Source organism: Papio anubis, chromosome 17 (assembly GCF_008728515.1).
Source record: "Papio anubis isolate 15944 chromosome 17, Panubis1.0, whole genome shotgun sequence".
NCBI lineage: Eukaryota > Metazoa > Chordata > Mammalia > Primates > Cercopithecidae > Papio > Papio anubis.
Window position 1 is genome coordinate 54,346,277 of NC_044992.1, and position 14,626 is coordinate 54,360,902.

The window sequence follows — 14,626 nt, forward strand, 5'->3', positions numbered from 1 at the left end:
ATGGGATGGCTGGGTCATAGGCATGGGCAAAGACTTCATGTCTAAAACACCAAAAGCAATGGCAGCAAAAGCTAAAATTGACAAATGGGATCTAATTAAACTAAAGAGCTTCTGCACAGCAAAAGAAACTACCATCAGAGTGAACAGGCAACCTACAGAATGGGAGAAAATTTTTGCAATCTACTCATCTGACAAAGGGCTAATATCCAGAACCTACAAAGAACTCCAACAAATTTACAAGAAAAAAACAAACAACCCCATCAAAAAGTGGGCAAAGGATATGAACAGAAAATTCTTTTCTTTAATAATGTTGAATATTGGCCCCCACTCTCTTCTGGCTTGTAGAGTTTCTGCTGAGAGATCCACTGTTAGTCTGATGGGCTTCCCTTTGTAGGTAACCTGATCTTTCTCTCTGGCTGCCCTTAGCACTTTTTCCTTCATTTCAACCTTGGAGAATCTGACAATTATGTGACTTGTGGTTGCTCTTCTCAAGGAGTATCTTAGTGGTGTTCTTTGTATTTCCTGAATTTGAATGTTGACCTGTCTTGCTAGGTTGGGGAAGTTCTCCTGGATAATATCCTGAAGTGTGTTTTCCAACTTGGTTCCATTCTCCCGTCACTCACTTTCAGTTACACCAATCAATTGTGGGTTCGATCTTTTCACATAGTCCCATATTTCTTGGAGGCTTTGTTCATCCCTTTTCATTCTTTTTTCCCTAATATTGTCTTTACGCTTTATTTCATTAGGTTGATCTTCCATCTCTGATATCCTTTCTTCTGTTTGATCGATTTGGCTATTGATACTTGTGTATGCATCATGAAGTTCTCATGCTGTGTTTTTCAGCTCCATCAGGTCATTTATGTTCTTCTCTAAACTGGTTATTCTAGTCAGCAGTTCCTGTAACCTTTTATCAAGATTCTTAGCTTCCTTGCATTGGGTTAGAACATGTTCCTTTAGCTTGGAGGAGTTTGTTATTACCTACCTCCTGAAGCCTACTTCTGTTAATTTGTCAAATTCATTCTCTGTCCAGTTTTGTGCCCTTGCTGGAGAGTAGTTGCGATCATTTGGAGGAGAAGAGGCATTCTGGTTTTTGGAATTTTCAGCATTTTTGCGTTGGTTTTTCCTCATCTTTGTGGATTTATCTGCCTTTGATTTTTGATGCTGATGGTTTTTGGATGGGGTTTTCCTGTTTGTGTCCTTTTTGTTGAGGTTTATGTTATTGCTTTCTGTTTGTTAGTTTTGCTTCTAACAGTCAGGCCCCTCTTCTGCATGTCTGCTGGAGTTTGCTGGAGGTCCACTCCAGATCCTGTTTGCCTGGGTATCACCAGTGCAAATATTGCTGCCTGCTACTTCCTCTGGAAGCTTCGTCCCAGAGAGGCACCTACCTGATGCTGGCCAGAGCTCTCATGTATGAGGTCTGTCGACCCCTGTTGGGAGGTGTCTCACAGTCAGGAGGCATAGGGGTCAGGGGCCCATTTGAGAAGGCAGTCTGCCTCTTAGCCAAGCTCGAATGCTGTCCTGGGAGATCCACTGTTCTTGTTAGAGCCAACAGACAAGAACATTTAAGTCTGCTGAAGCTGTGCCCACAGCTGCCCCTTCCCCCAGGTGTTCTGTCCCAGGGAGATGAGAGTTTTATCTATAAGCCCCTGACTGGGGCTGCTGCCTTTCTTTCAGATATGCCTTGCCAAGTGAGGCGCCATCTAGAGAGGCAGTCCTAGCCCCAGGGGCTTTGCTGTGCTGCAGTGAGTTCTGCACAGTCAAGAGTTAACACTGTTAGGGGAAAACTGCCTACTCAAGCCTCAGTAATGGCAGATGCCCCTCCCCCCACCAAGCTCGATCATCCCAGGCTGACTTCAAACTGCTGTGCTGGCAGTGAGAATTTCAAGCCTGTGGTTCTCAGCTTGCTGGGCTCCATGGTAGTGGTACCCGCTGAACGAGACCACTTGGCTCCCTGGCTTCAGCCCCCGTTCCAGGGGAGTGAACGGTTCTGTCTTGCTGGGGTTCCAGGCACCACTGGAGTAGGAAAAAAAATACCTGCAGCTAGCTCAGTGTCTGCCTGAACAGCCGCCCAGTTTTGTGCTTGAAACCCAGGGCCCTGGTGGTGTAGGCACACAAGGGAACCTCCTGGTCTATGGGGTTGCAAAAACCATAGGAAAAGCGTAGTATCTGTGCTGGATAGCACGGTCCCTTATGGCACCGTCCCTTGGCTAGGGGAGGAAGTTCCCCAGCTCCTTGCGTTTCCCAGGTAATGCGATGCCCCACCCTGCTTCTGCTCGTGCTCTGTAGGCTGCACCCATTGTCTAGCCAGTCTCAATTAGATGAACCAGGTATCTCAGTTGGAAATGCAGAAATCACCCGCCTTCTGCATTGGTCTCACTGGGAGCTGCAGACTGGAGCTTTTCCTATTCAGCCATCTTGCCACAGCCTATGAGTCTAGATCAATTTATAGAGAATGGATGTATTTGTAATTTTGAGTTTTTCAATTAATGACAATAAATAGTATGCTGGTAAAGTGGCTCTCTGTAAAACACCACCACTTGATTTGTAGCATTTTTCAACTTCCGTGATGTAAATTGTCTCACCATGGCTGATTTCCAGTAGTAATCCATTTAGAATCAAGTTCACAAAACTCCTGAATATTTAACAATCAGTTGTCATGAGCCAATTCAAATTGGTGACACATCATTAAAAATGGTTCATCACTAAGTTTATTTTGGTCAACTTGATTTTTCTTTTTTATTAGATTTACTCCTAGGTCTTTTTTACTTTGTATGTAATTGTGAATGGTATATATTTATGTCTATATGTATAGCATTATTGCTGAGTTATGTTTTTCTAGGACTTTATACCTTTTTTAAATATTCAAACTAATTACATAATGTTTATAATATCTTCCTATTATCTTTTAGGTATCTGTAGGAACTGTAGTGGTCTCATTTGTCATTGGTTATGTTTTCTCCTTTTTTTCCTTTGTCAATCTTAGTACAGGTATCTATCAACTTTGTTGTGTTTTGTTCCAAAACACAACTTTTTTCTGTGTTCATTCTCTCTATGTAAGGTTTGTTTTTTGTTTCTGTAATTCCTGCTTTTGTCTTTATTATTTATTTTCTTCTACTTTTGAGAGGTTTAATTTGCTATTTTTCTCTAACTTTTTGAGACAGAATCTTAGATTATTGGTCTTTTTATCTTTTTTAGCATATGCATTTAAGACTAAATTCCCCTGTCAGCACATCTTTACCTGATTCCACAGGTTTTAATATGTAATATTATCATTGTCAAGATGTATTCTAACTTTGTAGGATTTGTTTTTTGACACAGGAATTATTTTAAAATGCACTTACTGATTTCCAAATATACGGGAGTTTTCTTAGTAATCGTTTACTATTCATTTCCAGTTTAATTCCCTACACTAGATAACACATTTATTTGTACCAATTGTCTTTGCCATTATGCTAATTTAAAATGGCACAAGCTTTATATATCTGTGTGCAATATTATTTTATAACCATCACTGTGGGAACACTTCTTTTACTAGGGTTGAAGGAATACTATTCATTCTCTGTATCTGCAATTGACTGCTTATTGTTTAATAAATACCATTATTTGCCTTAATTCTGCTTTCGTAATTTTAAATTACAATATTTTTAAAATTTTTATTTTTCTCTATGTTTTTTGTTTTGAAGGAGGAGAAGTTGACTTCAATGACCTGGAAAATGTCCTGCAAAATATGGGGATAGAGCTCACATCTAGAGAACACTTGGAGCTAGAGAAATTACTTCCAATTGATGGTGAGCATTTCAAACAGTAGTTTTCAGGCAAGTTGGTGTAGTCATCAAGGGAGTTATTCCACATTACACATATCAGTAGAGTCTTGAAATAGGACTATATCCTCAAAATTTATATTATCCAACAACCTATGTTTGTTGTACATTGTTTATAAATTAGGGATTTTAAATATTCATAATTTCATAGGTAACTATTTTTAATATTTAGGAATATAAAAATTGTCTAATAAAATATACATAACCATAAATCTTGTCATCCAGGCTAAGGAATTAATATTGATGGTTATCTTTCATTCTATTGAGATGTGTTGAGTTAAGACCTATAGGAAACAGGAGGAGGAGATGGAAGAGGAGGAGGAGGAGAAACGTATAGATGTATAGGAGCTGTGGAGAAAAAAAGAGTAAAGTCAGAAAAGGTGTACTTTTTTTACTTTATCCTAGTTGATATTCATAATTTTCTCAGATGCTAAAGAATTGACAGATTTACCATATTAACAATTTTGTCTACATTTTAATTTTATTATTTTAGAAGATATTAAGTAAATTTTAAGAGCAAATTATTTTATGGTCTGTATTTCTGAACTTAGAGATTTTTATATTGCTATTGCATATATAGTTCTTTTCCATATGACGTAAATTACGTATTTTCTTTCAGCTAATGGAAAAATATATAAGAATAGGTTGCTGAATTGTGTGAAAGGTATAAAAGGTAAGCGATATGCAAATTGAGAAAGAAGATTAATTGAGGTACTTGTGTTATGCTTTTGTTTCTTCCTCACCACGAAATTTGCTATCAAACTCACGTATATCTTCATAATTATTTTTAATACATATACATGTTCACATTGGTTTAATAATTTCCTGTCTTTTATTTTTAAAGTTGTTCTACCTATCTTAGATTTTTCTCAATTTTGGCTGTGGAAATAATAAAATTTAGTCCTAGGTATCAAAATTTTAGAGAAGCTAATATATCTTGAGATACAGTGAGCAAACGGAACCTTAGTTGTATGGATACTTATATTAAAAACTATTTTAAAATTTGCTGTTTTTCTGCTATAAATAAACTGAGTGGTTTATCAACTTTCAACATGCTATTTATGTGGGCTCATTTTGGATATTGGATGTAAATGAATATATTGATTTTAGTTCATTAATGGCCCTCTTTAAATACTTAAGTGTCCCTGGGCTCTTCTTTATAATGAAATTGATAATCATGATACATAAAAATTGATATTTATTACATTTTTACTTTTGTTTCAATGTCTTCATGTCTTCCTCTTTTATAGAGTTGCAAGTCAATGTTCATGACATTGACAGTATACTCGGAAACATGGCATTCAAACTCACAGCTGAGGAACTTAATGATCTAACCCCAAATCTACCAGTGAATGGTGAGAAACTTAATAGCTTTGCACCCTCAAGAGAATTTGGATTCTTAATAGCTTTGCACCCTCAAGAGAATTTTGGCTGGTATTTTTGATAGTACTTATTTGGCTTAGATGAGAATGATTTTTTTCTCTTAATATATTAATCTAAAGTTGGTACTTTTAAATTTTTCATTCATTCACTCATTCATTTGTTTAACAATTTTTTACTAAGCGCTATATATCAGGTGCTATGCTAAGTGCCAGAGATACAGTGGTAAGCAAAAATAGACATAGTCGGCCGGGCGCGGTGGCTCAAGCCTGTAATCCCAGCACTTTGGGAGGCCGAGACAGGCGGATCACGAGGTCACAAGATCAAGACCATCCTGGCTAACACGGTGAAACCCCGTCTCTACTAAAAAAAAAATAAAAAAAACTGCCCGGGTGGGGGGGGGGGCCCCTGTAGTCCCAGCTACTCGGGAGGCTGAGGCAGGAGAATGGGGGAACCCAGGGGGGGGGGCTTGGGGGGGGCCGGGAACCCGGCCCCGCCCCCCCAGCCGGGGCGAAAAGTGAGACTCCCGCTCAAAAAAAAAAAAAAAAAAAAAAATAGACATAGTCTTTGGCTTTATGGGGCCTAATGTAAACAATTCTTAGTGTACCAAGAGTAGCTGAGAAGTTGCTAGGGCCTTAGTCAAATCAACAGTTTTCATAGGAACTAGAGCTACCAGAGTTTCAGGTGATATGTACATTTTCCCTACTTATTTATAGGCGTGGATTTTCAAATTCTTGAATCAAATTTCATGAATCAAGGACAGAATTGCCTGTCTTGAAGGAAAAATTGAATTAGAATTGAAGTGTGGTAAATCACAAAGTAATCTCTAATTTAAAGACTAAAATAGAATATATTAAGCTAGACACAGTCCAATGAGACAAAACAGCATTTCCTAGGAACATTTTACTGAACACTGTCTCTTACGATAAAAATGTTTGTTCACATGATTTGCATGCCATTTAGTTATAACTTTGCCATGGATTTTGCATACTGTTTCACCGTTGCCCTATGGTAAACTCATTCCCCAAAATATATCTTTATCAAATCATTGCTTCATTCTTCAGTACTATTGCTGTACTAGTTAAAGACATGTAGTTAGATGTTAAATATATGGGAGAGTGACATCAGCAAGATGGCAGAATAGGAGGTCCCTACTCTAGTTCACCTCAGAGAAACACTGATTATCAACTATCCACAGACAAGAATGCCTTTGTTAAAATCTCAGAACCTGAGATTGAGGCTAAAAAGCACCCCCTTGGCAAATAAAAATGGAGGAAAGCTATATCAGAAGGGTGAGAGGAGAGGTTTCATTTTGTTGTAGCACAGCACCACACCAAAAGGGATCCCCAAACCAATGGTTTCTCTAGTGAAAAAAGTGATCCTAAGGTGAACATCAAGCTTCCTCAGTGTTCTAAGCAATTTTAGGTGGGTCTATTTTTGTCTTGCCTCATGGGGAACAATGGGGGAATTGGCAGGGCTAGACAACCTGGGGTCACATAGGAACAGAAAAAGGGGGACACGGTTCACAGTAACCAGTGTGCTGACCTTGATGATGGCACTGCATTCTGCTAGTGACCATGCCCAACCAGAGAGCCCAGCCAGTGGCTTCCTGAAGCCTAATGGTCAGCAAATAGGTTGAATTTGAAGAGGTCTACATCAAGACATATTATAATTAAATTGTCAAAAGCCGAAGAAAAAGAATTTTGAAAGCATCAAAAGAAAAGTGAATTATCATGTACAAGGGACCCTCTTGTAAGACTGACAATGGATTTCTCAGCAGAAATCTTGTAGGCAAGAAAATAATGGTATTATATATTCAAATTATGGAGAGAAAAAAAATCTGCTAACCAAGAATACTGTATCTGGCAAAGCTGTCCTTCAGGAATGAAGGAAACAGAAATACTTTCCCATATAAACAAAAGCTGAGGGAGCTTATTATTACTAGTTTACTGCCCTACAAGAAATACTTACAGGAGTTCTTCAAGCTAAAATGTAAGGATGCTAATTAACAACATAAAAACATATGAATGTATAAAACTCACTAATAAAAGTAAATATAGTTAGACAAATCTGGAATTTTCTAATATTCTAATGGTGGTAGATAAATCACTTTCAACACTAGTATAAAAGATAAGCGTATTAAAAATTACTATAACTATAATAATTTGTTAATGGGTACACAATACAAAAATGTATAAACCATAATATCAATAATCTAAAATGTACTGGGGAGAAAGTAAAAGTATAGAGTCTTTTTCTTTACTGTTGCCCAGGCTGGAGTTCAGCGGTGTGATCTCAGCTCACTGCAACCAAGAACCCTCCTGGACTCAAAGCAAACCTCCCTCCTCAGCCTCCAAAGTAGCTGGGACTACGAGTGCACACCACCACACTTGGCTAATATTTTTGTATTTTTTGTGAAGACAGAGTTTCAGCATGTTGCCCAGGCTGGTCTTGAACTCCTGGGCTCCAGCAATCTGCCCACCTTAACCTCTCAAAGTGCTGGGATTACAGGCATGAGGCACCATACTCAGCCCTTCGTATATGACTGAAGTTAAGTTGTCATCAACTTAAAATAGGATGTTATAGGATGTTTTATTTAAGCCTCATGGTAATCACAAAAGAAAAAACCCTATAGCAGATATGCAGAATATTAAAAGTAAGGAATAAAAGCATACCAGCACAAAAAGTCATCAAATCACAAAAGGAGATGTAAGAGGTGGGTTAAATAGATTAACCTGGGATGTGGCAAAATCTTTAATTTATATTACATTTTTAAAAATCAAGGATGTGTCCCATAAACTTGGATAACTACTCAAAGAATATTTAAAATATATATATATATATAGTCATTCCTTGATATTTGCGGGGGATTGGTCCCTGGACCTCCCACAGATACAAAAATCCATGGGTGCTCAAGTCCTTTACATGAAATGACATAGTAGTTGCATGTAACCTATACACATCCTCCCATATATTTTAAGTCATCTCTAAATTACTTATGATACCTAATACAATGTAAATGCTATGTGTTCAGTACAGATACCACACATGTAAAAAAATATTTTTTGCCTGTGGTTGGTTGAATCTGTAAATGTGGAACCCAGAGATGTGGAGGGCCAACTGTGTAACTAACAAGCTAATAGAGGGAATAATGGAAAAATAAAAATAAGTCAAGAGAAAGGAAGAAGTAAATTTAAAAAGAGAGAATGAAAGCATAACAAGTTGGCAAATAAAGCAATAGTAAATATTGATTTAACTAAAATATAATATTAATTATGGTAAATGTAAATGCAATAAATATTCAAACTAAAACAAAAAGATTGTGAGTCTAGATTATAAAATAATGTATACTACTTACACGAGACACATCTTAGATATAAATACAGAGAAAAGTTGCGAGCAAAATGATGGATACATAATACAAGCACAAATGAAAATAAAGCTGGTATAATTAATACCAAGCTAGGTAGAGATTATAGCAAGATAAGCCAGCACATTGCAACATGATAAAGGAGTTAATTCATGAGGAAGATAATCCAGTTCTAAATTTTTATGTTTGTAATAATATAATTTCAAAATATATAAAGCACAGAATGACAAAACTTAATGGAGAAATAAATCCTCACCATAGAGATTACAACATATATCCTTCAGAAATTGCTAGAATAAGCAATCAAAATTTATCAAGAATATTTGAATAATATAATTAACAGACTTAATTTACATATATAGAGCACTGATATATGTTTCAGCAAAATTAAAACTTAAAAAAAAATTACCAGGATCTTCCCCTCTGTGGATCATTATGAAATAACTAGCTCTCCTGCTGTAAACAATTATTAAACTGGACAATATATATAAGGCTACTGTTTTCAAGGATTGGACACAACAGAAAGTGCAAGACTCTGATCCTTGAGAGAAGAAAAAGTTATGAAGTAAGCCTAAGGACAATTTTCCAGTCATAGTTTAGGAAGCTAAAGCCCAAGCAGAACACAGTGGTCACACTGAGCTGAGGCAGTTATAGATTAGGGTTCAGTACTGTTGAAATGGCTGGAATCTGATGGGCTTAGTGCCAGTGAGAAGAACGCTGTGTAGGAAGTGAGGCAGAAGTCTATAGGGTCAGGTGGGGGATGCTCTGAGTTCTGAGCCAAGGTTTAGACCACACATGCTCAAAGTGATGCTACACTAGAAAGTAGCTGCTACAGGACTGAGAGCAGAACAATGGCATTAGAGGTAAAGCAATGCTAGTTGATGTGTCAGTCCAGCTAGAGTGAAGAAACCTCGTTAACACCTTGGACAAGTAGCTGAGAAACCAGAAAGGCTATACCTCTGAAGTAAATACCACATCCTGGAGTAAGGATTATTCTAGATCTGCACTGTCCAATATGGTAGCCATTAGCAACATGCAGTCACTTAAATTTAAATGAATTTAAATTAAATAATACTAGAAATTTAGTTCTCTAGTCACACTAGCCATTTTTCAAGTGCTAAATAGTCATACCTGATGAGTCCTATTGTATTGGTGCAGAGGTAGAACATTTCCATCATCACAGAAAGGTCTATTTGACAGCACTGCTTTAGATCAATTATTACAATGTGCAAAATCAAACCTACACTAATTCAGGGTCACCTGTATGGAACTGCCTGTTGGAGTAAAATTCAAGATGCTTCAGAGGAATGGAACAGAATCCAGAGTCTTATGAGATATTAATCACAACATCCAGCATACAATAAATACTACTAGATAGATATGAAACAGAAAAGTATTATAGTCAAATAAAGAAAAAAAAAGAATCACCAGATACATAGTTGGATATAGGTCAGATGTTGGACTTAGCAAAGACTTTCAAGCAGCTATTACAATTATGTCCAAGGACTTAAAGAAAAATAAAGGAGGACCACTTCCCACTAATCAATGGTTGAGTGATGCTCCTGAGTAAACATAATCCCTGGCACCTCTAATATGCCCCAAACTGGCCAAGCATACTTATATAGCAAGAGAAAACAACTAGAGAATTACAAGTACTTGTAAGAAGTTATCATCATGGATGGGGCAGGAACAACTTTTGCCTTTGAACTTCTTCAGATTGGGATCGATGGTCTGTATGTGTGTTAATCCATTCATGTTGCTATAACAAAAATACCTAAAACTGGCTAATTTATAAACAATAAAAATTCATTTCTCACAGTTTCAAAGGCTAGGAAATCCAAGATCAAAAATACCTAAAACTGCCTAATTTATAAACAATAGAAATTCATTTATCACAGTTTCAGAGGCTAAGAAATCCAAGATCAAGGCATTGACAGATCTGGTGTTTGGAGAGGGCTTGCTTTCTGCTTCAAAGATAGAACATTCTTGCTGTGTCCTTGCATGGTGGAAGGGGCAGAAGAAGCAAACTTGCTCCCTCCAGATGTTTCATAAGGGTAGTAATCCATGTCCCGTGGGGGACAGAGCACTCATGATATAATCACCTGCCAGAGATTCTACCTCTTAATAACATCCCTTTTGGAGTTAAGTTTCCACATATGAATTTTGAGGGGACACCAATATTCAGACCATAACATTCTACTCCTGATCTCCCAAAAATACATTCATCCCATCCCAATAGCCCCCAAAGTCTTAACTTGTTCCAGCACCAACTCTAAAGTCCAGAGTCACATCTAAATATCATCTAAGTATGGTGGTATGGGTGAGACTCAGGGTATAATTTATCCTTAGGAAAATTTTCCTCTGGCTGTGAACCTATGAAATCAAACAAACTATGTGCTTTTAAAATATAATAGGCATAGGATATATATTGCCATTCTAAAGAGGAGAAGGAAGGAAGGAAGGAAGGAAGGAAGGAAGGAAGGAAGGAAGGAAGGAAGGAAGGAAGGAAGGAAAGAAGGGAGGGAGGAAGGGAGGGAGAGAGTAAGGGAGGGAGAGAGAAGGGGGAAGAAAGGAAGGAAGAAAGGAAGGATGGATAGAGGGAAGGAAGGAAGGAGGAAAGGAAGGAGGGAAAGAGGAAGGGAATGAGGAAAAGAAGGAGAGAGGGAATGAGGAAAAGAAAGAAGGAAGGGAAGGGAGAAGGAAGGGAGGGAGGGAAAGAAAGAAGGAAGAGAGGGAAGTAGAGAAGGAGGGAAATTAGTCCCAAGTAAATTCAAAACCCAACAGGTCAAAGAACATTAAGTCTTTTTTTTTTTTTTTTTTTCTAAGACAGTTATTTTCACAGTCAACTGTCTTCCTTTTTCTAGACATTAAGTCTTAAGGCTTGAGAATGATCTTATTTGATTCAGTGTCTCACCTTCCAGACATACTGGGGCAGAGATTTGACCTCAAAGTTTCTAGGTGACCCTGTGTTCATGGCTTTGCTGGGTGCAGCCCACACAGCATCTCTCCCATGTTGAAGTCACATACCTGTGCCTCTCCCAGGCTGGAGTTACACACAGGTAGCTCCACTGGTCTGCAGTCTTGGATGGCAGTCCTGCCCCCATGGCTCCACTGGGCATTCATTTCCTTAGTGGGGGCTCTCTGCAGTGGCTTCGCCCCATGAAAGTTTTCTGCTTGGTCCCCAAGACTCTGTGGAACATCCTTTAAATCTAGGTGGAGGTAGCCACACCCACACACTTCTTGCATTTTGCACACCTGCAGAGTTGGCCCCATATACTGCCACCAAGGCACAAAAACATTTAAAAATACTTAGAGATGAATGAAAATGAAAACACAACATACCAAAACTGTGGGATGCAGTGAAGGCAATGCTCAGAGGGAAATTTATAGATGTAAATGCCTACATTAAAAAAGACGAAAGAACACAAATCAGTAACCTAACATTGCACTTTGAGAAACTAGAAAAGGAATACCAAACTAAAAGCAATGCTGGTACAAGGAAGCAAATAAAGATTAAGTGAAGGTAGATAACACTTAGACATTTTGTATAAAAACAATAGCGAGATTAATGAAACCAAAACTGAATTCTTTGAAAAGATCAACAAAACTGACAAACCTTTAACCAGACTGACAAAGAAAAAAAGAGAAAAGATGCAAATAACTAAAATCAGAAATGAAAGTGGGGTCATTACCACCAAGCTTACATAAATAAAAAGGTTTATGAGAGCATATTATGACAATTGTATGGTGACAGTATAATAACCTAGATGAAATAGGGAAATTCCTAGAAACACAAATTACCTAAAATCACTCAAGAAGAAATATCAACAGGCCTATGACATGTAGAAATTGAATCATTAATTTTAAAAAAACAGTCCATGTGTCTCTGTGTCTGTTTCTATGCTGGTGCCATGCCATTTTGCTTACTGTATCTCTGTAGTATAATTTGAAGTCATGTAATATGATTCCTCCAGTTTTGTTCTTTTTGCTTAGGATAGCTTTGGCTATTCTGGGTCTTTTGTGGTTCCATATAAATTTTAGGATCTTTTTTTCTATTTCTGTGAAGAATATCATTGGTATTTGAATAGGAATTCTGTTGAATTGAATCTGTAGATGGCTTTGGGGAATATGGACATTTTAACTGTATTGATTCTTCCAATTCATGAACATGGAATAATTTTCCATTTTTTTGTTGTTGTCCTGTTCAGTTCCCTTCATCATTGTCTCATAGTTTGCATTATAGAGATCTTTCACTTCTTTGGTTAATTCCTAGTTGTTTAATTTTATGTGTGGCTGATGTAAATGGGATTATTTTTTGGCTATCTTTTTCAGCTTGTTCATTGTTGGCATATAGAAATGTTACAGATTTTTGTATGTTGATTTTGTATCCTGCAGCTTTACTGAATTTATCACTTCTAGTAGTTTTGGGTGGAGTCTTTAGGTTTTTGCAAATCTAAGATCATATTATCCACAAGCAAGATAATTTGACTTTCTCCTTTCTAGTTTGGATGTCCTTTATTTATTTGTCTCGTCTAATTGCTCTAGCTAGGACTTTCAGTACTGTGTTGAATAACAGTGGTGAAAGTGGGCATGTTTGTCGTCATGTTTTGAATCTTAGAGGAAAGGCTTTCAGTTTTTCCTCATTCAGCATTATACTAGCTGTGGGTCTGTCATATATGGCTTTTATTATGTTAAGGTATGTTTCTTCTATCTCAAGTTTTTTGAGGGTTTTCATCATGAAGGGATTTGAACTTTATCAAATGCTTTTTCAGCATCAGCTGAAATGATCTTATGGTTTTTGTCCTTTAGTCTACTGTTAGGATGTATCACATTAATTGATTTGCATATGTTAAACCATCCTTGCATCCCAGGGATAAATTCCACATGGTCATGGTGAATGATCTTTTTAATGTATTGTTGAATTCCATTTGCTAATATTTTGTTATATATATTTGTTGTTGTTGAGGATTTTTGCATCAGTATTAATCAACTATATTGGCCTGTAGTTTTCTTTTTTTATGTGTCTTTGTCTGATTTTGATATCAGGGTAATAATGGCCTTGTAGAATGAATTTGGAGGAGGAAAGGAAGGAGAGAGGGAAGGAGCGAAAGAAGGAAGGGAGGGAGAATGAATTTGGATGGCCTTGTACAATGAATTTGGATATATTTTCTTCTCTATTTTTCAGAATAGTTTGAATAGGGTTGGTATTAGTTCTTCTTTAAATGTTTGGTAGAATTTAGCAGTGAAGACATCAGATCCTGGGATGTTCCTTGCTGGGAGAATTTTTATTATGGCTTGATCTCATTACTTGTTATTAGAGTGTTCAGATTTTGGATTTCTTTGTGGTTCAATCTTGGTAGGTTGTATGTGTCTAGAAATTTGTCTATTCCTTCTAGATTTTCCAATGTATTACCATATTGTTGCTCATAGTAGCCACTAATGATCCTTTGAATCTCTTTGGTATCAGTTGTCATGTCTTCTTTTTCATCTCTGATTGTATTTATTTGGACCTTTTCTCTTTTATTCTTAGTTACTCTTGCTAAAGGTTTGTTGATTATGTTTAACTTTTCAAAAAAACAACTTTTTGTTTCATTGATCTTTTGTATTTTCTTCATTTCAATTTCATTTATTTCTGCTCTAATATTTATTATTTATTTTCTTCTACTAATTTTGGGTTTGATTTGTTCTTGCTTTTCTAACTCTTTAAGATGCATTGTTAGGTTGTTTGAAGTTTTTCTTTTTTTGGTGTGGCACTTATAGTGATAAGCTTCACTCTTAGTACTGCTTTTGCTATGTCCCATAGGTTGTGGTATGTTGTGTTTCCATTATAATTTTTTTTCAAGATTTTTTTTTTTTGAGATGGAGTTTTGCTCTTGTAGTCCAGGCTGGAATGCAATGGTGTGATCCCGGCTCACCACAACCTCTGCCTCCTGGGCTCAAGGGATTCTCCTGCCTCAGCCTCCCAAGTAGCTGGGATTACAGGCATGCACCATCATGCCCAGTTAATTTTTGTATTTTTAGTAGAGATGGAGTTTCTCCATGTTGGTCAGGGTGG

At 37.1% G+C, this 14,626-nt stretch overlaps 1 protein-coding gene across 10 annotated transcripts in view; it reads left to right on the forward strand.

The window, feature by feature from the left end:
• The window catches only part of LOC103878903 (EF-hand calcium-binding domain-containing protein 3), a 514,301-nt gene that overhangs the window by 276,157 nt on the left and 223,518 nt on the right, over nt 1-14,626 (forward strand). For 9 of the 10 annotated variants that reach the window (XM_031657656.1, XM_031657654.1, XM_021929308.2 and 6 more), the window contains 3 exons: nt 3,684-3,788; nt 4,441-4,494; nt 5,072-5,176. The exons of the other annotated variant lie outside the window; for it this stretch is intronic. In XM_031657656.1, coding sequence (XP_031513516.1) covers nt 3,684-3,788; nt 4,441-4,494; nt 5,072-5,176 — 264 coding nt within the window. The remainder of the gene's footprint in view (nt 1-3,683; nt 3,789-4,440; nt 4,495-5,071; nt 5,177-14,626) is intronic. 10 annotated transcript variants of the gene reach the window in all.